General features: G+C 41.0%; 1 protein-coding gene across 1 annotated transcript in view; it reads left to right on the top strand.

The window, feature by feature from the left end:
• GRIP1 (glutamate receptor interacting protein 1) overlaps positions 1–24,120 on the top strand; it is a 364,416-nt gene that overhangs the window by 325,972 nt on the left and 14,324 nt on the right. The window contains 5 exon segments of the mRNA XM_079142206.1: positions 489–628; positions 803–997; positions 9,923–10,079; positions 10,880–10,991; positions 15,602–15,835. Of these exon segments, the coding sequence (XP_078998332.1) occupies positions 489–628; positions 803–997; positions 9,923–10,079; positions 10,880–10,991; positions 15,602–15,835 (838 nt within the window).

Genomic DNA, 24,120 nt, shown 5'->3' with positions numbered 1-24,120 from the left:
CTAGCAGATGACAGAGAGATTCAAACATAACACTAACTGATTCTTGCTTTCAGCCTTTTGCAATCATCAACAGGGTAAGCCCTGCCACGTCAGGGTTTGGTGTGTGTCCCCATCTCCCTGAACCTTACTTCTTATGAACTGGTAAACATTTTAAATCTGTAGAAAGAATGGTCCATGATACATGTCACTACCTTTATTGTCCAACATTAAAACTTTTTGGGGGGGAACTTGTTAGGGGGATACCAAATGACTCAGCTTTCTTGGAGTTTAAAAACTATCCAAGTTCATTTTCAAAACTAATTAAAACAATTTTTCTAATTTTACTTGAAACTAAAAAGTAATTCACAGCAGATGCAGTTATCTTATAACATTGCCCAAGAGAAAGCTTGAAGTGACTTCTGGAGACCCTTGCCAAGTCTTTATTGTTGTAAATGGATAAAGTATGCAGAGATTATTTCCACCTCTCCTGTTACTATTTGGTGTTTCAGAACTGGTGCAATCCACATAGGAGACCGGATCCTGGCCATCAACAGCAGCAGCTTGAAAGGGAAGCCTCTGAGTGAGGCCATCCATTTGCTACAGATGGCAGGAGAGACTGTCACCTTGAAAATTAAGAAACAGACAGATGGTGAGTGGGTCAAGAGCCTCAATTAAGGATTTCCAATGTGTTTCCTTTTCTAAAAGAATGTGCCAATGTCTACATGTGGGTTTCTAGAGAAGTGACTCTCCACCTGCAGTGTATTCCAGGATCTTTTTTGTTTAAATTTGCTCTGACACTTGACCTTCTTTCCTGTCTGTAAAGCCCAGTCAGCATCGAGTCCCAAGAAGTTCCCCCTTCCCAGCCACTTGAGTGACCTGGGAGATGTGGAGGAGGACTCCTCTTCAACCCAGAAGCCCAGCAAACTCTCTGACATGTACACCTCCACGGTGCCCAGCGTGGACAGTGCAGTGGACTCATGGGATGGGTCTGGAATAGATGCCAGCTATGGGAATCAAGGTATGCCCTGTATTTTGAAACCCAGGACTTCTCATTGGTGAACCCCTGTTTTCAGAGAACCACTCTCTGCTCCATATCTTTACTTAACCTGTGTCTGTCTGTGGCAGCACACGAACACATTGAATACTCCTTAGTGCTGATGAGTCATGAACATGTATCAAACACTAACAGACGTCCATTAGGTCTTCTCATGGCCAGATGTTCAATGCAGATCTTTTCCTGGTTGATATGAGGCAGACCCTACAATGAAGTGGTTCACTGAAGACAAGCCCCATTATCTCATTTTTTTTAGCCTTTTGCAAGCTTTCCACAAAGGTGGAATAGGGGATTCTGATACTAAGCATAAAAGATCAGCCAATGATATGTGACACCACTTATTCTTACCTAGTCTCAGCTTTAATTAGAAACTTGTAGAGATTTCCCTGGTACTCAGCATTAGAGAGGTGTAATGAGAGTACATGAAAATATGTAGTAGATTTTTCTTTACAGGCATCATCTTCACTGTCAGTCAAAGAAGAAAATGCATAAACAAACCTGCAGAACACGCATTCAGATGTGTGGGTGGCTTGGTAGCTTGGTTAGCTGTACTTTTAGAAGAGTCTGTGTCTAGTTTTACTTTGTCCTTGTTTTCCCAGCTTTTTTCTCTCAGCTTACCTCTGTTGTGTTGCTCTCTGTTAAGTTCTGTGATGGGTGGGAAAAATGGAAAGGAAATGATATTTCAAAGTTGTCAAGTGGTTACCTATTAGAGATGATATTGGAGTTTGGTGGAGAAAATATATTGAACATCTGAAATAGAACTGAGACTTTCATTTATCTGGCAATTAATTTTTCCAAGTCATAACACCTTGTGACAAGTTAGTTATACCACTCAATAATAGACATTCTCATTGCCTGAAAATTGATGGGCCACCAAAGAACACTAGATAAAGGACGCAAGTCAAATTCTATCAGAATAGAGTCTGAGGTTCACTGATTAATGTGTTTGTTTTTGTTTGTTTATTAATGTGAAGATGTTTTTGTTACCCAGAAATTTTTGTAAGGAATCTGTTGACATTAGTAAGTTCCACCCCATTAGGTAAGATGTAAGAACTCAAGTTATTCCAGGCCTTTCTCCTTGGGAAGAGGACCATGTTCAGCATGCTAAATATGGGGCCTGTCTCTCATTAATGAAAGATGAAGAAACATTTATTATTTATGAATCATTTCAAAAATTTGAATAGTGGTTATAATAGTAGTAAATTTGGCATTGACAAATTAGAAATCTTTATGAGATTGAAGGAACTAAGGGATAGGTAGAGATAACGACTATCGGGGTGGAATTGAAGTCCTCCAAGATAATAAAAAAATTGTAGCCACATCTTGTGTTTGTGGAACATTTGGAGTCTACTGAGCGCTTGCAGATCACTAACCTCAAGTGATTCTCAAATGAACCTGGGGGTCGAAGACTGGTGTTGATTGCAAGTTTCAGTGTGAAGAGAGAATTTAGAGTTGGTTAGGCAATGTCCAGTGCAGCTCTTAGTGCTCTGTGCAGACTTGCTATAGGCCAGCAGGTAGCAAGACTTCAAGTGCTGAAGTGACAGGTTCCTGCTGCAGCTCTAACAGCTCAAAAGTCCTTGCTTATATTGAGTTGCAATCCACCTGCCCCTGGCTTCTGCCTACTAGTTTGGGTTTTACCCTCAAGGTGATTCAGAAGGAGACTAAAGCCTCTTCCACTTGACAGCCCTTCAGGTACTTGAAGATGGCTGTCACTTCTCTTCTGAGTCTTTCGGTCTCCAAGCAAAATAGCCTCCGGTTCTTTAACTGTTCCTTGCCTAACCTACTTTATCATCCTGTAGTATTCTCTTCTGATTATATTCAAGTCTCTATACTTGCTGAAGCGTAGCACTCAGAAAGCAAAGTCTTACAAGTCTGACAGCCCAGAGCAAGGCAAGCCGTCTTTAGTGATGCTAGTAGAGCCTTGTCAAGGTGGCCTACCTCCATGTAATGGTTTTGGGGGGTGCATATGACATCTGTCATTCATTTTTAGCTTACCGCTTACCAAGTTCTCAGAATCTGAATTTCTTTTTCTTTCTTTACTTGTGATGATGAGTTAAATGAGGTCTTTCCAGATTGCGGTGGTTGACTTTTTTGCAAGCAAGACATTCAAGCACACTTTTTCCCCTCCTATTAAATATCATGTTATGAATGTTGCATCTCCCTCCAACCTGCCCCCAGCCTCTCAGGAGGCTCTCTGTTCTATCCAGCAAGCCCTTTTACATTCTCACTGCTTCTTTAAGTCTACTGTCACTGCCCCATTCCCAATGGAATGTTGTACCTTCCTGAGGCATAGCTTCCTCCTTGGGCCCAGAATCCATGTCTTTGTAGCCATGTTCCTTATTGTTCTCTGCTGCTTCTCCAGAATGTCAAACATTATTCAGTCAATGACTATGTAATGACTGGCACGATGTAAGGTCAATATACAATGTGGATGCACTATTGGACAACAGGGCCAGGGTCTTTGTTCTCATACAAGAGGTTACCCAGCTGAAGGACCAGATGATTAACAAATTTAAAACAAATAACAACAGTGCTAAGCAATACTTAGTTAATGAAAAGGGAAGTAGGATAGATTGATCAGAGCTGGTAGGGAAAAAAGGAATATGTTTAAGGAAGTCCCACAGTGGGTGATCCTCAATTATATTGTGTAGCTCTAGGATGCAAACTTTTTCCAGTCTGCCTCTTGGGGCAGCTTCCACTCCCCATTCTCTAGCCCCTTCTATGTCTCCTGCCCTGCTGCCTTATCCAGATCTTATGTTTTGGGCTCCTTTATGTTTAGTATTCCTTCCTCTGAGAAATCCACATGCTTGCTCTACCTGGATGTAGCAAAGGTCAGCACAAGGAGACTGAGAAACCTGGACTGGGCTGTTCTCGTGGACAGTGTAGCTCCTGTACTCTCTAATCCCTGAGGCAACTCAGGTAGCAATGGTACTGTCTGATTTTTCTACCTTTTTGAGGTCATTTTGCTCATTTGTATTTTCTCTGGGGGAAAAAAATCCAACTGTTTTATCAACTGTTTTAGATTTTTGGATGTAGTTACAAATAAGTCATTTCATAATTCCATTTATTTTCTCAGTTTCTAAAATTATAACCCTAATATTGTTCCTTAATTGGTATATTTATGTTTTTATTGCTTCCAGGATTCGATTGGGAATAATTTGTCTTATTTAGTATTTTTTTCTAGAGTTTTGACAGTTACATTTATTTATTAGTTCCTTTCTGGGTTCTTTTTTCCTTAAAATTTTGCTTTTAATTTAACTTTCATTTAGTTTCTCTTTAATTTCATTCCTTTTCTGACTTGAATCAGGTGCATAATTAATTTTTCCATACCTCCTTGTAGTTTTCATAAAGATAACAAAAGAAGACAGCAGATGCCCACTTGTACAGCTGGAGCCAAACTTTCTCTAAACATAGTTAAGGATAAACCTGCTCCACACAGAGAGCAGCCCAGATGATGGGATTTATTTTCCTTCCACTTATTCTCTGATCTCTACATGTTCATGTTTTCTCTCCTTTTATCATCTTGCCTTGCACATTTTCCCCTGAGCTCTTATATTTCTGCTTTGATCCATTGTTCTATAGAATGATGGCCTTGCTCTGCATTTTTTAATTTTGTGATGATCTATTTGGTCATATTTATCATTTGCTCCATGCCAGGCTTTTTCTCTTGAGCATCCTTCATCTGTGACAGCTTTGTTTTGCTATTATTTTGCTCTAATTGTTTGATGTTAACTTGGCATACCTCATATGCCAGTCCTTTTTAAATTACTGCTCATCATTTTATCCAGTGAGTTCCTCCTCAGCTGAAGCTTGGTAAAGGTTCTGAGCTAGAGGAGGCCGGGTTGTGCTCCAGGTTAGCAAAGCTTAGCATTTCACAGTGTGGCATGGGTGAGTGAGCCCCTCCGCAGCTGGCAGTGAGTGGTGCTGCGTGGCTCACGGTGCAGGACTCCTGGCTGCCACGTGGCAGATCATTTCCTGTAGGCTGTGGCCTGTGTGAAGTCCCTGTCTGTCAGCCCACCTCCCTGACTTTAGCCTGGTGCCTAATGGGTTCCAGAGCACTTCCTACCACCAGCCCATTCAATGCATTCTAGTGTCCCAGTCTGCGTGTTGCTGTTGACCTGGTGCTGTGGCCTCTGCTTTGGCTGGTTGAACTCCCTCTGTAATCTCTGGTCACTCATGTCATCTCTCAGCTTCCTGCCACCACCTTCCCAGAGTGGCTTCCCGTTGACTCACTACATTTGGCCACTATTCTCATGAATTAGGGTTTCTTCTGTATTATGAGAAATGTTCTCACGGGGTTGAACATGGAATACATACTCAGTTATTTGTCAATTCTATTTATTTTGAGTTGATTTCCAAAAGAAGGTAGAATGAGCTTTGCTCTGTCATTCGAAAAGCAAAGCTCATCTAAACGCTGAATATTTCTTGGCAAAAACAATTATGAATAGTTATACAAATGTAAGATTTGATATTTCTCGTTCTTAACAAAAATGCGTCTTTGGAAAACCAGTTTAGCCAAGAATTATCTGGCTTTCTTTCCTATACTAATATTGGTTTCCAAAAATAAAAGTAACAGTGAGAGCTACAGCCCCAACTTGTGAAGAACATAGTCCAAAACCATCCTCTGATTTCAAACTTTATGACTGTGGCCCAGCATTGTTTAGTTTGCTTTTCTACATTTAAGACTGAGTATGAACTAAGAACTACAGAGAGAGACAATGTTAATCTGCATTAATACTGAAAACCAAGCATGACTGTTGGAGTATCAGAACTTTACAAATAATTATTTACCCTAAAAATAAAATCATCATAGCAATATTCCATCCACTTTCAGAAGTACCAACATTTTCCATTATGCAAATAACTAAAACTAAACATTACTTGCAGTGAAAGAAATCCAGACTGAATTTTATACCTTACATTATGACACCAAGTATAAAATCAGATAGTGACACCCAGGTGCAGAAGAAATAAAGATGAAAAAAAGAAGAAGAAGAAAAAGGTTTTCAGTTCTAAATCAAAAGAGTATTTACTTAGGACATATATATATGTATTTGAATGGTTTCTTTTTTCTTTCTTTTATCAAGTTTTAATCTAAGACATAGTTTTCATTGTCATACGAGTATTTTAATTTCACGTGCTGATGCTGCCGTTCAATAAGAGCAGTTTAAATCTGTCTCTGGCAGTTGAGATATACTTACCTGGACTTCTGAGGCTTGGAATGTTGACTCCTGAGATTACTGAGTCTTCTTGGCCTGTTCACTGCTGAACTTTGGCAACTCGCTTGCCTTTGTCCAAACCTAATTTTGCTCAGATATTCCTTATTTAAAATCATGGTATCACTGTCCACCTGTATCAAGTAGGGATTGAGTTCAACTGCTTACAAAAGAAAATCCAAATGATGGCATTATAAGGAGCTGGGTATTTATTTTGCTTGCACTGTGGTTTATAGTCTGAAGCAGGCAGGTCAGTCCACAGTGTCATTGGGCCAGGTGTGCTCCTAGTTCTAACAGCTCATCACCTCCACCTTTGTCACATAGCTTCACCCAGGCCTAACTAAATATGTCCCCACTTAGCTTCTTACTTCCAGCATCTTATCAGCTCACATTTCTATCCGTGGTCTTTAGAAAAGCCAAATAACACTCCTTGAAACAAACCTGAAATCTCTTGCTACAGGCTAAAGCCGAAGTCCTCAGTTTAAAACTCAGAGTTCTTTGTAATCTAGTCTTCCTCACAGCACCCTTGACTCCTCATACACCCAACTCCTTACTATTTTCTAATCTCTAAGCAAGCTTTGGTCCTTGGTTCTTTTTGTTTATTTGTTTTCCTAGAAAATCAGGATCATCAGGGGTATGATCTTATAAAGCAAACTATAACCCAACTGATTACCAATCCATTGGATTGGATTCAGCTAAATAGAATTGAAAATCCTAACAGTGCAGTAACTTAAATTATAAAGATGTAGGCATTTCAGGGTTGAAACATAACTCCACAATGTTATCAAGGACCTATGTACTGATATATTTCTGCCTTTTTATACTCAGCACTTGGATTCCATCCTTGAAGTTACCTCTTGATCCAAGACAGTTACCAGAGCTCCAGTTGTTTCATTTGCATTCCCAGTGTCAGGAACAAGAGTTTTAAGGAGCCTTCTTGGAAGTTCCCTTGATCGAGTGATTGGCCAGAACATTTATCAGATCACACCTATCTTTGAGAGAGGCTAAGAAATATAGTTTTAGTCTGATCAGTAGTATTCCCATCTCAAGACTGGCATTCTGGCTGGGCATGGTGGCACATGCCTGTAATCCCAGTGGCTCAGGAGGCTGAGGCAGGAGGATGAGGAGTTCAAAGTCAGCCTCAGCAACTTGGCGAGGCCCTAATCAACACAGTGAGACCCTGTCTCTAAATAATATATTTTAAAAAAAGGGCTGGGATGTGGCTCAGTGGTAAAGCACCGCTGGGTTCAATCCCTGGTAGCAAAAATAAATAAACTAACACACACACACAAAAAAAAAAAAGCAAGGCCACTAGAGATACACGTGCCTTTCATGGTCAGCATTTCTAGATATGGGGCTGCACATCCGCTCAAGCCCATCCTCTCACTCCTGCCTAAGTCACAAAGAACTACTTAGAAATAATGGAAAGAACATCAGAAAATTATTCCGCCCAGTCTAAAACATGTAGGAATTTCCTCAGAGAACCTAACCATCATACAGGTTAATCCTTGTCTGAAAAGAAGACCCCAGGAGGACACCACCAATGAGCATTTGGCTCTTAATGAGTTTAAAGCCAGGAAAGTCAGGTACCAGCCTCTGCTTTTTGTATCAGAAGAAATGAGACTTCATGTACTTGGGGCTGGTTGGCTTGGTTTTGAATGAGAACATGAATAGTCCATCACAAGGAGTTACAGAAAGACTAGCCACATTTCTGCAGTTATCTGAGAGAATGGGATAGTGAACTGTTAATATTGTTGCTGGAAGTTCAGTCCTTGTCCCTGATGCCAATTCAATAATAAGGACATGGTTTTGAGAAAAAAGGAAAAAGAAGGTTCATTGCCTTGCTAGCAAAGGAGAAACCCAGGGGACTCCTATCCTAGAGATTGTGACTCTGCCCATCCCAGAAACAGGGAACTTTTAAAGAGGTGACTCAAAGACTACATTCCACGGGTTCTCTGCCTGGAATTGTAATTTGCTTGTTAATTTGGGAGATAGTCATTTCTGAGATCTTCTGGTACCATCCTCAAAGTCTGGTTTACTGTGTTCCGATGGTGGGTGTGTACTCAAGGACAGATAAATCTGTCTAAAATGGGGAACAAAGGTAATCCTGTTTCCCCTGAGAATCAGGAGGGGGAGAGATTAGGGAGGAGCGGAGAGAGAGGAAGAGAAAGAAACATCCATTTTAAAAACAAACTGCAGTAGCAGAGCAGCAAGAAGAAACACAAAGTGGACCACTGTTACAATATTTACCCTGTTCCGAGGACGCGAAGCAGAAGGTTTGTAGAGGATTTCCATCAGGGGCTACTGGGACTTGCCCTGATTTCTTGAGATCCAGTGCTTTGATCAGGGAGCACTATGCCTAGACATAATACTTTCCCTGGACTCTACTTAGCAGCCGGATCATAGGATCCAACCACAGTGGAGGGAAATGAATGGGAAGAGGCGGCAAGGATGTCAATGGAGACAGAGTCCTCTTACATGAGCAGGTCACAGAACTGTGAAGACAGGTGCCCAGTCCTATTTGCTATATTAAATGCTTTAAGCACAGTAAAAAAAAGTATATACATTTTATTGCACACATGTAAACACATACATAACACACACACACACACACACACACACACACACACACACACAACCCAAAGTGATGAACAAAGCAATTGTGATGACTGTGGAACCAGACTTAAAGCCAAACTTCCATTCTCCCACTTGAACCCCCTGAAGATTTGTTGAAAAATCACATATCCTGTCACATACTTAAAGTTGTCATCTACATTTTTTTCTCCTCCAATTTAAATGTAATTTGTTGTAAATATGCTTTAAATGTTTATCTGCCAAGATCTTGAAGCCACTGTCTTAACTCAAACTCATGGGAAATGTCCATTATGTAATCTAATTGCCAAAGCCATCCCTCACTCCGTCACCCTGGGAGCTAATCAGACTTAACTCCCCGTCAGAAAAAAAGTCTTTATTTTGCATCAAATAAACAATGATGCACCAGCCTCCTCACTCTGGCATCTTACTTTTGAACTGCAGTTCTGAGGGACAGAAAGATGGACAAAAGAAGAATAAAACCCTTGCCATGAGTTTGCCTGGTTAAGCTGAGACCTCAGTTCTAAATGACCTGCTTACAGAAATGAGCCTTTCCTAACTTATTCTTGATTTGGCAGCTGTTTTTTTTTTTTTTTTTTATCTCCCAAGCCCAGCACCTCCAAAAATTTGAAATGGATGATAAATGTGTCTTTCATTCATAATGTGGCAGAAGAACAATTAAAAAAGGGGAAGTGAGACAGAGGAACTGGCATGGTGTCAGCTACATCAGGGGAAGATGTGCTTATGGAATTTGGGGATCTGAAAATTGGTTCTCCTGAAGTTATGAGTTGAACCCCCATGGAGGTCTGCAAGTCGCTTTGGGTACCTGAAGTGGCTGTTCTGAACCTTTGGTATCAGCTATAAAACACAGTAACAATAGTACCTGCCTTCAAAGTTGGCTCTGAAGAATAAAGAAGGTACAAAAATAGAGCACTCTGTGTGTGATAAGCACCACTGTATGCTCGAGGTTGTTGCTGCTGTTGCTATTGCTATGTGCCACCCCTCTGCTGGCTGACGGGGTCTTTTCTCAATGGGTTCAACAATCCCCAGGCCCAGTCCTAACACTTTGTTTATGTTTTAGGCACCAGTTTTCAGGCCTCAGGATACAATTTCAACACCTATGACTGGAGGAGTCCGAAACAGAGAGGCAGCTTGTCCCCGGTCCCCAAGCCTCGAAGCCAGACTTACCCAGATGTGGGACTGAATAATGAAGAGTGGGACCGGTCCACAACCAGTGGGTAAGGTTTCCATCCACTGCTGCCCCACCCAAGATGACTTTGTGGCCAGTCATTTGGGCAAGATTTGAAGTTCTCTATTTCCAGTGGCACATGCTGTTAGCATTGACTTCCTGAAGCCATGGTGGCCATAAGGCAGTTTCTAAAACTTTTGCCTGACCAGCCTGGCATCACCACACAAGGCCAGAGCTAGATTTCCTCTAAAGAAAACAGTGGTAGCACAGGGGGAAGTCACTGTTTTTGTTTTTTTTTTTTTTTTTTTTTTTTTTTTGAGACAGGGTCTTACTAATTTGCTGAGGCGAGGCCTCAGACTCACTGTCCTCCTGCCTTAGCCTCCTGAGTAACTGGGATTAAAGGTGTGCACCACCATTCCTGGCTCTGGAAGTCAACTTCTATAAACCATGTCCTCCCTTTGTGCACTATTCCTTCTCGTTTCTTTTTGATTTTTATTTTTCCAGTGCTTATCCATTTATTGTTTTGAATCAGTTAAGATGTGTCCCCATGTTGCACTCCATTCCAACAGGGCTATGTCAATGCAGCGCGTTTAGTAGTAGCTGTGAATGAACCAGGCTTTCATTCTTTACGAGACTTTGCATTTCCTAAACATCCTTATACCCAAGCTGGCTTTACTTGGAGATTGGAGTTAAAAGAAAGCCAGATTCAAATTCTCTCTCTCTCTCTCTCTCTTAATCTTTATTTCATTTTATTTTTTGTGCATGTGAGATAAAAGAGAAATGTTCTGCATATAGGAGGAAAATTATGTTTGGTAAATTCTCAACCTTGACTGTGTTTCGTGGTGTCAGTTTTGCAGGGACTTCTGACAGTGCAGAGGCTGAGCAAGAGGAGAACTTCTGGTCTCAAGCACTGGAGGATTTAGAAACATGTGGACAGTCAGGAATTCTGCGAGAACTCGAGGTAGCCTCGGTCCTGCTATTTGCTTTTATTGTTTCTACATTCATTTTTTGGTCCTTTTAAGTTTGCACTGATCACACCAGTTCATTTAAAAGCTTTAACCCCTTTCCACAGGAGAAAGCTGACAGGCGTGTGTCTTTGAGAAACATGACTCTCTTGGTAGCTACCCTTTATGTTTATATTTTTGCTTGTGAAGCTGCCTCCCCTGCCTCCTTGCCTTCTGGACAGCAATTTGATTTTATATGATGCAGTTGAAAGTATTATTTCCTGTTCCCACCCCAAGCTTACTGACTTGTGGCTTCTGCCATTGCTCCCTGCTAACCCTGACTGTTCCCTACCAAATGGCTAAGGAGCAAGCTAAGTCTCCCAGCAGTGGCGCATCTCATTCTCTTAGTTGCTTTAGAAAGGTTTCTTTGGCATGTTTTCATTTGTACCTGGTACAGAAGTGAATTTGATTGTCAAGAGGAACATAAGAGGAAATTTTATTGTGTTTTGTTTTGCCTCTAAAGGAGATGATAATGCAGCTGGCAAACAAGGCCAATCTATTTGATAAGCAGGCAAAATATTACATAGTACTTGGCTGTTAATTGCAAATCCTGATTCCATATTAACTTCATGTGAATCTGAGTAGGAACAAGATGAAGCGGAACGGCTTGAACTCCTGGCCGTACTGTAATCAAAGCCATGAATTTGCCGACAGTATTCACACTTTAGTCTGGGAAGCCCTGGACTGTTTCCTTTTATGTTCTTTTAAATTTTCCAAGCTGTTAAAATTTTTTAAAAAGTGGCGAAAGTCTCATTTTTATTTTGATGTCATAAAAGGTCCCCAAATCACCATAAGGAATGTGAATGGCATAACTGGGTGAAACTCTTGCAATTCTAAAATGATTACTCATCTTTATATTATTTTGCTTTTCGATTGCATGTGTGGATATTTTATGTGATTCTAATGTTTGTGAATCTGCAAAGAAAATTATAAAAAAAATATTAGTTTGAATTTATAAACATCATAGTATTACCTGGCATGAATTTCAGCTTCAGAGCACAGTTAAAGGACCTGGATATGGATTATGGATAATTCTATATAATTTAAATGAATAAATATGTGAGCAATTGATTTCTTTTTATACAATTTTCAAAAAGAACAGAATTCTTAAGTGTCAGCTGGTTTATTTAAACATTTACCACCTCCTGCATGTAGAAAGATGAGTCAAAGTGGCCCAAAGTTAGCAAGGCGTTGACAATATTCACGATTTGATTCATAATTCTTGAGCATACCCTTCTTTCAAAAAACATGTTTGCCTCCTATGCCTTTTTTGTTTTGCATTTCAATACTTCTCTTCTGAAGAACAAACTATTCTTCTAACTTCTTTTGTTAGGCAAAAAGAAGATATTAAAAGTAATGTAATGAGGTTGTTATTTTCACACAGAAATTGAGTTATCTCATGAAAACAACATCCATTAGCATAGAAGTCACGTCATGACCTCCTACGAATTTGCTCTAACATAACTCCTTGCAGGTGTGGCCCTTGAAATTATATATGCAGAAAGAAAATGGACTGCATGTATAAGCTAAAGAGAAATTAAATCTTTGGATCATCAGAATGATTGACAAGTTCACAAATTAAAGTCATATTTATACTTTTACCACAAAGAATATTCACTTGTTAGTTTAAATGAACTCCATTCCCTTGACTGGAAATGCTATTATAAAAAAAATATTGGAACTAGATTCCTGCATGTGACGTTTTTGTCCAATATTGAAAGTTAAAGTATACTACAGCACTAAAAAGTGTAAATTAACTAAGATGAAAAATGATTACAATTGATTTGAAAATGAAAAGCAATTAATTTACTAATCATTTCCCTATTGATAGCAATAATTTAGGTCCAACTTTAGCACTGAAAAATGTATATATAGCTTTACCCAAGGAGAAAAATTCAAACTGAGACTGACTGAACAAATTTTCAACATCTCTTATCAGATATTCCTTCTATAAAATATGGGGATCATAATAAGCTATGGCACTAAGAACATAGAACTTAACAAATGTTCAATAAAATGTTCAATAAAACTTAACTACAATCATATTTGCCATTTCTTGATTAATGAACACTGCTTTAACTATTTTTTTTATATTATGAAGGAAGAAGGTTTAACTAAATGTCAGAACCTAAATTATAATGTACTTTAACTTTTATATTCCTTTTTGGATGCTACTAATTTACTTGAAGCTCACTGTAAACAAAGCAATCAAGCCATGTTTTGAAAAGTTGAACTGAAGAACTATTGATAGGATCTCATTTTTTCCACTGGAACCCTTTGAAATTCATTTGTAACTTCTTCTATGGCAGCTGGGACTCATCAAAGCAGAACTGTCATCTCCCAGATGTAGTGATGAAGTGTTTCCTGCTGGTCCTGTGAAAAATGAATGTAAAAAAAAATAGATATTAACAAAGCAAATAACTAGTCTAAGTAGGTAAAAATAATAGATGGATGGTCACCACAACAGGAAAACAATCATTGAGTGCCTGTCAGTTAGAGTGGATAAAACGCAGACATGATATATGTTAAGTGCCAGAAAATAAAGGATGTCCCATAATGCCAACATAGCTCACCATGGAAAGGTTTCCATAAATTTTAAACCGGTATCCATCTGAAATAAACTATCATATGGATTTCTATACTCATTTAAAAGTTCGGGGCCCTTTTTCCTGGGGCTGGGGAGATAGCTCAGTAGTAGAACACTAGCATCATCAAGACCCTGGGTTCAATCCCTAACACTTCAATATATATATATAAGAATATTTTATATGGTTAATACTGGACTGTTAAGCAATGTACCCAGGTCATCAAGGGTCTGGAACCAGACTGCTGGGATTCTAAGCCCACACTCATAGGCAAGTTGCTTAACTCAATCAAGCATCTTTTTCCTTACTGCAAATGGGGAAGTTTAATAATTATAATACCTACCCTACAGAGTTACTTAAGTATTAAATGGTGATCAGTACATAATATATACGGTACTTAGCATGGGTTAATGTTTAAGGATCAGCAAGAAGTTTTTTTAAGTCATAAATTTCCTTTTTAGGATTATCAGTAAGATAACTGCTCTAGTCAGAATATCAATATGTTGCTGGTTTTATTTCTTTTTCATCGGAGTTGTTGGATATATGTACATGTCTTCACTGTAATTTAAAGACTTTGTTTGTGGTGCGTAAACACCAGGTAAATTTTGGAATTGTGAAATCTTAGCGAGATGGCAAATGAAAATGGCCTTCACTTTGCAGGGTCCCCTCTGGTAAATAGTTGTAGGTAGCGCCCCTTGACTCAATGATTCCCATGTGATCTGGGGTAAGTCAGCTTCTTGGAGTCCCAGTTCCTCACCTGTAAATTAGGAGGAATAAGAGAGCCCACCTCATAGAGTTGTTGGAAGGCTTACATGAGTGAGTGTAAGGACTCAACAAATTAAACCGCTCCTTTTAGCATTGCTGTGAATATAAATAAATCATGCTTTAGCCAATCAATCACATGCATAGTAAACTAGTTTTCTGTTCCCATGATTATAGGCAGATTTACCAGTGCTAGTTTACCTTTGTGTATCCATCTTATCTAGGAGTACAGAGCTGGCTACAGTAATATTTTTAGAACCTTAGTATCTTCTTCTATATACATATGTATATACTTAGTTGTCAATGCATCTTTTATTTATTTATATGTGGTGCTGAATATTGAACCCAGGGCCTCACACATGCCAGGCAAGTGTGTTTCCACTGAGTCACAACTCCAGCCCCCTTCACATCTTCCTAACATGAGAAATGAACATCCCCAGCATAATACTGGTTTCAAATCCTCTTTTGTTCTGGTTCTGAGACTCAGTCATCTTTGGGATCTAATCTTATCCTTGCTTATGTATTAGGCAGGAAATATACTTGAAATTGAACAAACTTCCCAATTCACTGGTGAAATCTAATCCAAGTCACATAGCTTTTAAGCAAAGGGTTGAATTCAATAACAATAAAAAAAAAAATGATTATCCCCTGCAGATCTTACAGAGACCATTTCTATATTGAAAGATGTGGAGGTCAACCAGGTCTGTCTTCTAGGATAGGCCACTTGACCAAAGGACAGACAATATACAGTGCTAGGTGGGAAGCCTGAGGATACACTGCCTGTGTATCAATAATCCCATTCCAACCCTTTGTTAGCTCCAGTTGGAGCTAGAAATAGCATTGAAATAGAGGCAGCCTGGTCCCCATTGAGAGGTACTTAGCTTATTTCTGCAAGAGCCCACTCACTGAAAAGTTAACGCTTAAAATGTAGCTTGCAGTAAGCAAATGTTGTTTTTAAACTGCTAGGGGTGGTATTTGAGTAAATAAACTTAAGGGCTTAAGTATTTACATTGGATTTGAAATGTGCATTACAAATGTCACTTGCAAAGCATTTTCCAGACTTTCATAGTTCAATTAGTATGTCCATTCTCCAGCCTTTGCCTCTGCCCTGAAGAGAATGTATTTGGACTGGGCAGAAGGAGAATTGTGCTTAACGTTGAGCAACCAAACCCTTTCCTCACCCATGGCTTAATTGTTTCTGAAAATTATCAATGCCACAGGCAACAATCATGTCGGGGAGCACTATGAGTCTGAATCATGAGGCTCCGACACCTCGCAGCCAGCTGGGGCGACAGGCCAGCTTCCAGGAACGGAGCAGCTCACGGCCACACTACAGCCAAACAACTCGGAGCAACACCCTGCCCTCAGATGTGGGCAGAAAGTCGGTGACCCTGAGAAAAATGAAGCAAGAAATAAAGGAGATAATGTCCCCAACTCCTGTGGAGCTGCACAAGGTTAGGAAGCTTTCTTCTCTTTCCCTGGGGTCAAAGTTAGTAGCCATTTTGCATGGTGTGGTGCAGATAGGGGACAGCCCTCTCCATGGGCTTAGTCAAGGAGACAAGGCAGAGCCCAGAGGCTTTGGTCTCTCTCAAAACACTATCCCTGCAAAGTTACTCTGGAAAGAGGCAGACTGGCTTTCAAGCAGTGTATGTGTCAGGAATGTGTTTATGTTCAAAATCTTATGAAAATGTGAGGCTCCAATATCACATGGAGCTATTATCAGTCTATTATTCCAACTTCATGGGAAGCAGGAAAGGAATCATACACTCATAGCGTCTCTGAAAAGGGGATTCAGGTTTAATCCTCAAGTACAGACTTAGAGTAGATGGCAAGGAAGTTCTCTGGGGCCAGGACAAGGAGGGCCCTAGTGACATTCCATCTCTGACAATGACAGTTGCTTCCCTATTGTACTCAGCTAAATCCAGAGCTGCTGGCAGAATTCAGACAAGGCATATGTCATCAATGTCTATGGGACCCTGGCTGAGGAGAGCTGTGTTTGGGAGGTGTCTTTGGCTTCCTTTTCTAGAGCTAGTGCTTTATATTTTGTTAAAATACTAGAATGTGTAAAATAGTAATAATCTCACCCCACTTTTCTGAGAACCAACACTCTCCCTTAGTTAATAATCTATTAAGCAGAGATTCATCATTCATCTTACCCAGAAGAGCAAATAGATATCAGATTGAGAGTAGATTACAGGCCACTACCCCCTTTTCCTCTTTAAGATTTCAGTTTCCCTAACAACTCCCATAAAATCTGGCTATTTATTTTATAGCAGACAAAAAGAATATGGTGAAAGAAAGGATAGTGTGGAAGTTGGGTTCCAAGCCTGGGTCCTTTCTTTCACCATACATTCATCCATTCATTTAATACATAGATTGTGCATTCGTTCATTCATTCACTCATTCATTCAAAGAATGTATTGCAGATCCCCAGGGAGCATGTAACTGAGTGGGAAGACAATCTTGAAGACAGTGGGAAGATAATGATAGGAGAAGCTGGGGCAACCTTAGAGTGCAGAGGATGGACCTTCCCCACTGTAAAGGGGGCAAGAAAGGCATCTAGAAGTAGGTGTTGACCATGCAGAGGAGGGTGTGGGGGAGGCATTTCTAACACAGAAAGAAGCATGTGCAAAGGGTTGTCCAAGGGGTGCATGGAGGGAATGCATATCTTTCCACATGTTCAGAGTCTAGAATTGGAGCTCCATGCATCAGGAGGAATTGGACTTACAGGAAGGCAAAAATGTCTCTGGCATTTTAGAATGGGGACCTGGGTCAGCCCCATGCCACTAGGTAGCTCATTTACCTGTTTATCATGCAATGGATGTGTCTGCTTGGTAAGCCACAAATCCTGATACATTAATTGAGGCACACCATTAGGCTGCAGGAACTCCCACGGTGATTAAATTGCAGAAGCCACATATTCAGTGCTAATTCTGTGTGCCAAGAAGGCTGGGCCCTCCTGATTCCCTCTCCTCTCAATTTACGTGCATGCAGAGAAGAGCATGCTTGATAACCCACCCTCCTTCAGCCCCAAAGAGAAAGGATGCCAACAGGTATTGAGTTCCTACTACAGGCTGTCTACATACTGTATACTTCTAGCCCTCACAATAGCCCTCCTTTAAGAGGTATTTATTATCCCTATTTATAGGAAAAGGAAATAACAAGTACAAAATAGTCGTTTTTCTTTTTTTATTGTTGTTTTTCATTCTGGAGTGAAGCTGTCTCCTCAAAGGACAATTATTGATGGCCAGGAATACAAAAGACCTGTCTCCTATCCCTCCTGTGCTGAAAGCATTTAGCAAAGATAATGACAGTGAATTGGATGTGCAAGTTATTATAGTTGCTTTTTTTTTTTAAGTAGCGATACTAAAAAGTATATCTTGTTCAAAAGGAAAAAAATTATTATCTACTTATTGACACGATGAACAGAAGTGGACAGACTGATTGGGACATTTTATGGCAGTATGTGAGTTGGAGGCCATGAGATCACAGACACAGCTGGACTAACATGGCCTGATAAATTACATGATTTTTTTCCCTTCACTTCACTCCTTCGTCCTACACAGTGGCAATAAGAACATTTCCCATGTAACTTCTCTTTTTTTCTAAGGTGATCCGCCATAAAATAAGTGTCCTTGAATCCCTTAAAATTTCCTACTTAAGTGAAGAAGCAGAGGAGCCTGTGGACTTTTTGGAGTGGTTTAGCCCACATGTCCAGTATCATCTTTTTAAAGTGAATTTGTCACTCTGGTGGGGCCAAGGTGTGTGTTGCTTAACACCCTCCAATGCTGTAGTGCTTGAGAAGGAGAGCAACTATCTTTAGACAAGATGCTGAGTTCACAGCCAACACTGTTAATTATGCCTGGGTCTTTTGAACACTGAAAGATTACCCAGCATCATGGAAAGACAGACTTGTGATGAAATGGAGTTATCTTCCCTTTGGTATGTTGCTAGCCTGTCATGAATCTTTGTGGAAAATGAGGAAAAGGCATCTCAGGGTGGTGGCATGGAGAAGGACTAGGGAATTAAAAAATGTCCCTTCCTCAAGTTGAAGATAGCCCAAAGCAGGAGTGCCTAGCTTGGCAGTCAGAATGAGGGCTGGCTTTCGGTCCCCAGAGCCGCATTGGGAACTGTCCTAAGCAGATCTAGTGGAGGAGTTCCTCAGAGCTGCAGATGCAGACTGGGCAGGCTGGGCGAGGTAAACCCACACCATTCTAAACATGCTTGGTGCTATTCCTGTTGCTGACTTTCTAGTTTCTGTTTGCTACATGGTTAAGCTTTGGACCTGTTTGTATCCAGGCCAGTGCCTGCAAAATATTATTTTTACTAGAAGTTGGATAACCTGAATGAATAAATAAGGAGCCCTTGCATTGCTAGAAAGAAAAAGAAAAGCTGAAACCACTTCATCTCCTGGGGACAGGGATGGGGTGGGTCACTAATACTATCTTCATAAAGAACAAATGAAGTATGGCTTATCTACCAGTTTCTCATGGCTCCATTTGACCTCCTTTCTTTGCTCCCCATCATCTACCAATCCCTTTCCTCCATTCTTTTTCTTTCTTCAGACCTTTGGAGGGTCCCCAGTTCCAAATGGTTTTAGTTCATTTCCAGTCACCTATGTCTGAGGCCGTTCCAGGGTCTTGGCAGGCTTTTCTTCAAGTCATCCACATTCATTCCTGTAGTTAAAAAAAAAAAAAAAAAAAAAAAAAACTAGTTGTCATCCTTCCAGCTATGTAGAAGTAGTAGGAAGGAGGAAGTTGATTTGGTTTGGCACTTAGTGTCAGGGTGCATGGAACATTGAGGGAGTCCAGGGAAGGGATGCTCAATCCCATTAGGTCACTGCTTCTCCAATTTTCTCAGCTGAGACGCAGTCTGAAATACATTGTACTGATTAATTCAACACTCCCATTCGCCCACACTGATATATATGAATGAATTAAAAAACTTGCTGCACAGTATATACTGACTTTGCTTGGTTTCTTTTCAAATGCTAATTGCATGAAGATGATTTCCAGACTTATTAATAGGTCCCAACTTGGCCAGGCATGGTGGCACATGCCTTTAATTTCAGCAACACAGGAGGCCAAGACAGAAGGATTGCAAGTTCGCAAGTCCTTATCAATTTAGTGAGACCCTCAGCACCTTAGTAAGACCCTGTCTCAAAATTAAAAAGACTGGGGATGTGGCTAAGTGGTAAAGCACCCATGGATTCAATCCCCAGTACCAAAAACCACACATAATACAAAAATAAGTCTCAATCAGTAGTTTAAGGACTATAGACTTAGACAATAGTTTGGATTATGGACTCCTAATGACCTTTACTGAGAGATGCTTGTTAAGATGCATGGTCCTCGTAGGCTCGTAAGTCCACCCAGACTTACATGGTCAGCGTTTTCGTGAAGGGATAAAGATCTACATTTTAGTAACCCTTTCAGTGGATTCTTCAGTGCAAGCTAAAGGTTGAAAATCGCCCCCTTAGGTTTTACTAACTGCAGGTGATTATTCTGTTTCAGGAAAATCATAGGCAGCAACAGAGTGTCAATCTAAAGAGGAAGGAAGACTGCATCTTAGCCCTGCAGCTTCTGTATTTTATCTTTAAAATGAATTCTGTTTTGTCCTACAGCTTATCGCAGGTTCTTTCTCTTTACAGATAAGGAGCTTGTGATCTTAGCTACAGTTCATCGATAACCCTTATTTCCCTTCTGAAACTTAAATATCCTTTGGTGTTCACTTAATCTATTTCTGAGATGAATTCTAGCCTCACTTCCTTTCACACCTTAAGGCAAAAATCTTCAATAGAATGGAACATTCTCCACATTCAGAGCATTTGAACTTTTTAAAAAAATATATTGACATTCCCTTTTCCCCTGTCATTCATAGTCTTCAATAGAACTGTACTTCGTAATTGTATGCCTCTAGTTTCATTTCTCTTTTTACAGAAATGTTTTAAAATGTTTTTAAATTGTCAGCACCTCCCTTTATTTACAGCAACTGGTGGCACAGAGCTGGAACATCAGAGTCACTCATAAGTGACCTCTATTTCTCCCAGCTGGTTTTGCAAACATCAGCTTTTCCTCCACCCAAGGTTATCTTGCATTTGCAGTATGTGTTGAGTTTTCTGAGAGGGGAGTTTTGCTCTTTTTGGTACAGTAAAGTTGTTTTATTCTTTGGAAGAAGTGTCACTTTCGGTGTTTAAAGCCAGCTTCTGGTACAACATTCTCCTGAGGCAGTAACAGACTCAGCCCTAGGAGGGAAGATGAAATGGAATTACATGTCTTATTCTGGCACACACCTCTTTTTCTTCACTAAATATTTGGAGCTGGCACTCAATATCTTGCCAGGTGTAGACCTTCTCCAAATAGCTAGAGGAGAACTGTGCTGTGGAAATCAGTCGGAGCTAAAGCAACACCCTCAACATATGAATTTTTTTTTTTGCTTTTGTCTGTCACTCTTTGCTAGATTGAGCCGCTCTCTCCTCAGGCAAGGAATGATAAAGCAGAGACAACACAGGCTTTGTTGTGAGGCAGACCTAGGTTAGGCACACAGTCTGCCACTCGGAAGCCCTATCACCTCTCTCCACCTCCAATTTCTCACGTAGCAAAGAAGGGGCAGGGTGGCCTGTTATTGGGAGAGGAAGACCTCACACAATAGCCTTTTCCTGATGAAGTCACCCTCATTCAGATTTCTGCCTTAGCTTTGGTGTCAGAATTTCAGAAAATGAGATCTCCCCGGAACCCAGACTTTCACAAGCTTCAGACTGCCAACCTAGAGCCACAGAAGAAGACAGAAGCCCCAGTGGGATCCGAGAAATAGGTGTGTTACTGGTCCCTGTGTCAGTCTGAGGAGTATTCTCTCCCTCTGACACCAGGGACAGATAACGGGCATGTTGCTGTGATACTGTTGAGGTTTCCAGTTAGGATCAGGTTCTTGGCATCCTAAAAAAGAATTAAGCAAGACGTGCAGAAGTAACAGGCAGAGCACAGACTTGTTGAAAGTGAAGGTGTACTCCATAAAGTAGAGCAGAGTGGGCCTTGCCAGAGGGTGGCCCTAGGCCCTGGTGTGAATGAGTCTTGTCTTTATGTGTTGAGCTGTGCCTAGGTTCCTTTCTGCTGATTGAAGCCCTTGCCCCCTTTGTTCCCATTGGTTACTTTATTGTCACCTAACTAGAATACAGTTTCCATTTGTTACTTGACTTTTTACCTGATTAGAATACAGAACCTGTAGCGATGGGTGATAAGCCCTCAGTGGTGGGTGCTGTCATGGTAATGGGCTCTATCATAAACAGGGACATGGTGACTTATCAGTCTTAAACTCCAGTCAGCATTTTTCTTGTGCCCTGCCACCACCATTTTGATGTCCCTATATCCTATGCCAGTTGTGGAAACTGGAATTGAAAACCAAGGGTTGGAATCTGGATTGTATGTTGCAAATAAATAATGGCATCCAGCCCTAACAATCCTTAAAATGTATCATTTCCGTTGGTTTCCCATGTCTGTGATTCTGTCCAAAATTACTTTTAAAATATAAAAAACATCATTTTTATATGAATGACTGGCAGGTGCCAAAAAATGTGTGTTTGCTTAAATCAATAACAAAGAATGACAGCAGAAGGAACCAAGGGTTACTTAACTACTGAGCCACATCCCTAGCCCTTTTTTATATTTTATTTAGAGGCAGGATCTTACTAAGTTGCTTAGGCCCTTGCTAAGATGCTGAGGCTGCCTTTGAACTCTCAGTTCTCCTGCCTCAGCCTCCCAAACCACTGGGATTACAACACCCACGGCAGGCACTATCTTTTCTAAGGGACAGAGCAGCAGTCACTCACATCCTTCCCAGACTGAACTCAGTTTACATCTTATCACTTTTCCTCGAGTTGCTGTCACCTTTGCAGCCTGTTCTGTGAACAACAGAAATGAAACAGTAAGCCAAGCAGACTCGCCATGCCCCAGCCTCCAGTCATGCTCAGGCAGGCTGGCTGGACAGTGTTCTGATGTGCCTTGCTTCCGGTTTTGATTGTGAGTCTTATCATAGCTGTCATGGATCCACCACCGCCGCCTCTCTTCAGAAATTTTAACAGTTTCCCTTAAGTCTGACTGTTCATCTCCCCCTGATGTCCTTGTCGCATCTCTGTTATGATCAAATATGTTTATTTATAGGTTGTAAAATTTCATATTATCTATAAGATGCTCACAAGTGGTACAGCTCTGAAGGTCATTCTGTTTCCCTAGTTTCCAGGTTCTTGGAGAAAAGCCCTCTGCACCCCTTCCTCCATCACTTCTCTGCCAAATTGTCTGGCAGGACTGTGGTCCTTAACTGGCTAACAGTGGAGCCCTAGACTTGTGTCTTTTATTCCCTAATTGGGATATAGAGCTCTTTCTTGGGCTCTTTGTAATGTCAGACTTCAGTAATTCCTAGAATGAGGAAATTCAATCAAGGCAGTTGGCACTCAGTGCCCTGGGAGTCTGGTCATTGTAACTTGTCATCCTTCCTGAATGACAGCGAGCCCGGATCCCAATATCCATAGGCCCAAGGCATGGGTGGACAGCATGCCTCCTACCCAGAGCTGCAAGCAGTCCCTGAATCAAGGAGGCCCACATGGGCCTATGGGAATAGAAGTCTTTAAATTGCAAAGGAGTCAGGAAGGGTTAATAGTTGGACAAGGGCCAGGTCAGAGTGACTTAGGAGCTAGGAAGCAGAGGTGGAGTGGAGAGGGACAGTGCTGTGAGGAGGCAGCAGGCAATCCTGAACAGAGATGCCAGGAACAGGGACTTGGCCACACTGCTGGCCAACTTGGAAGTGGTTGGGGCAAATAAAAAGGGCCAGTAATTGAGCTGACAATGACTAGGTGACCATCAGCAACCCAGGGCTGGGTTTGAGCACCTGAAGAATTTGGAGACTGGTCTCCTTCATCTGTGACGTTATGTGAAATGGTAGGTGTGTGAAGGTGCACTGGGGTAAATCAGGAAAACAGCATGTAAATCCGTCACAGCTCACGGGAACTGCGTGCTCCCTTGGTTGGAGCTCATGCTCCAAGGCCAAGTCAGCCCCTGACCTGCTCACACTTAGAGCCTAATCCTAGCTCCTGATTCTCTTGTTGGTGAGCTGTCATTTTTCCAGCCCTGTTGCCAGAGAGCAGCAGGAGGCAATGTTTGAAGCAGCTGTCCCTTTCTGTCCTCTGCCAAGGAGACTCCCCAGACAGGAGGCAGCAGCTGCCTTTCTGACCCAATTTGTCTGGAAACCTATGAGTTTCTAGTGGCATAAACTGAGATGCTTCCTCTTGGGCTAGAAAATTGCAATTGAGAGGATGGCATTTTTTTTTTTTTTTTTTCCAGATCCACTGGTAATATAGGACTGTCACCAAAAGGGACATTATTTAAATTGTCAGGTTTAAAGGAATAGGGTGTGTGCCCCAGTGTTGTCTACCAAGTGTAAACCCAAGTCATGGCGATTTGCAGGAAAACCAGCACCATCTCTCAGAGGGAGGTGTTGGTTTGCTCCTTGAGACCACTGGGACCAGAGGTTGAGCCATTGTGAGACTGTCAGCATTTGGGAACTGCTTCTGGAATGACTGTCACTTGCCATGACTTGCTCAAGATGCTAGAGCAATTGCCTTTAAAATCCAAATGGAGAGATAGTGGGCTCAGCTGGCTAAATCTTGTCACGTGCATCAAAACTGAAAACAAGCTATGGGTTTCTGATCTTAGCCTGGAGGACTTGGTGCAGACATGCATAGACTTGC

Source organism: Sciurus vulgaris (assembly GCF_902686455.1).
Source record: "Sciurus vulgaris genome assembly, chromosome: 5".
NCBI classification, from domain to species: Eukaryota; Metazoa; Chordata; class Mammalia; order Rodentia; family Sciuridae; genus Sciurus; species Sciurus vulgaris.
Note: the sequence above shows the minus strand (reverse complement) of the source record. Positions and strands in the feature narration are given on the sequence as shown.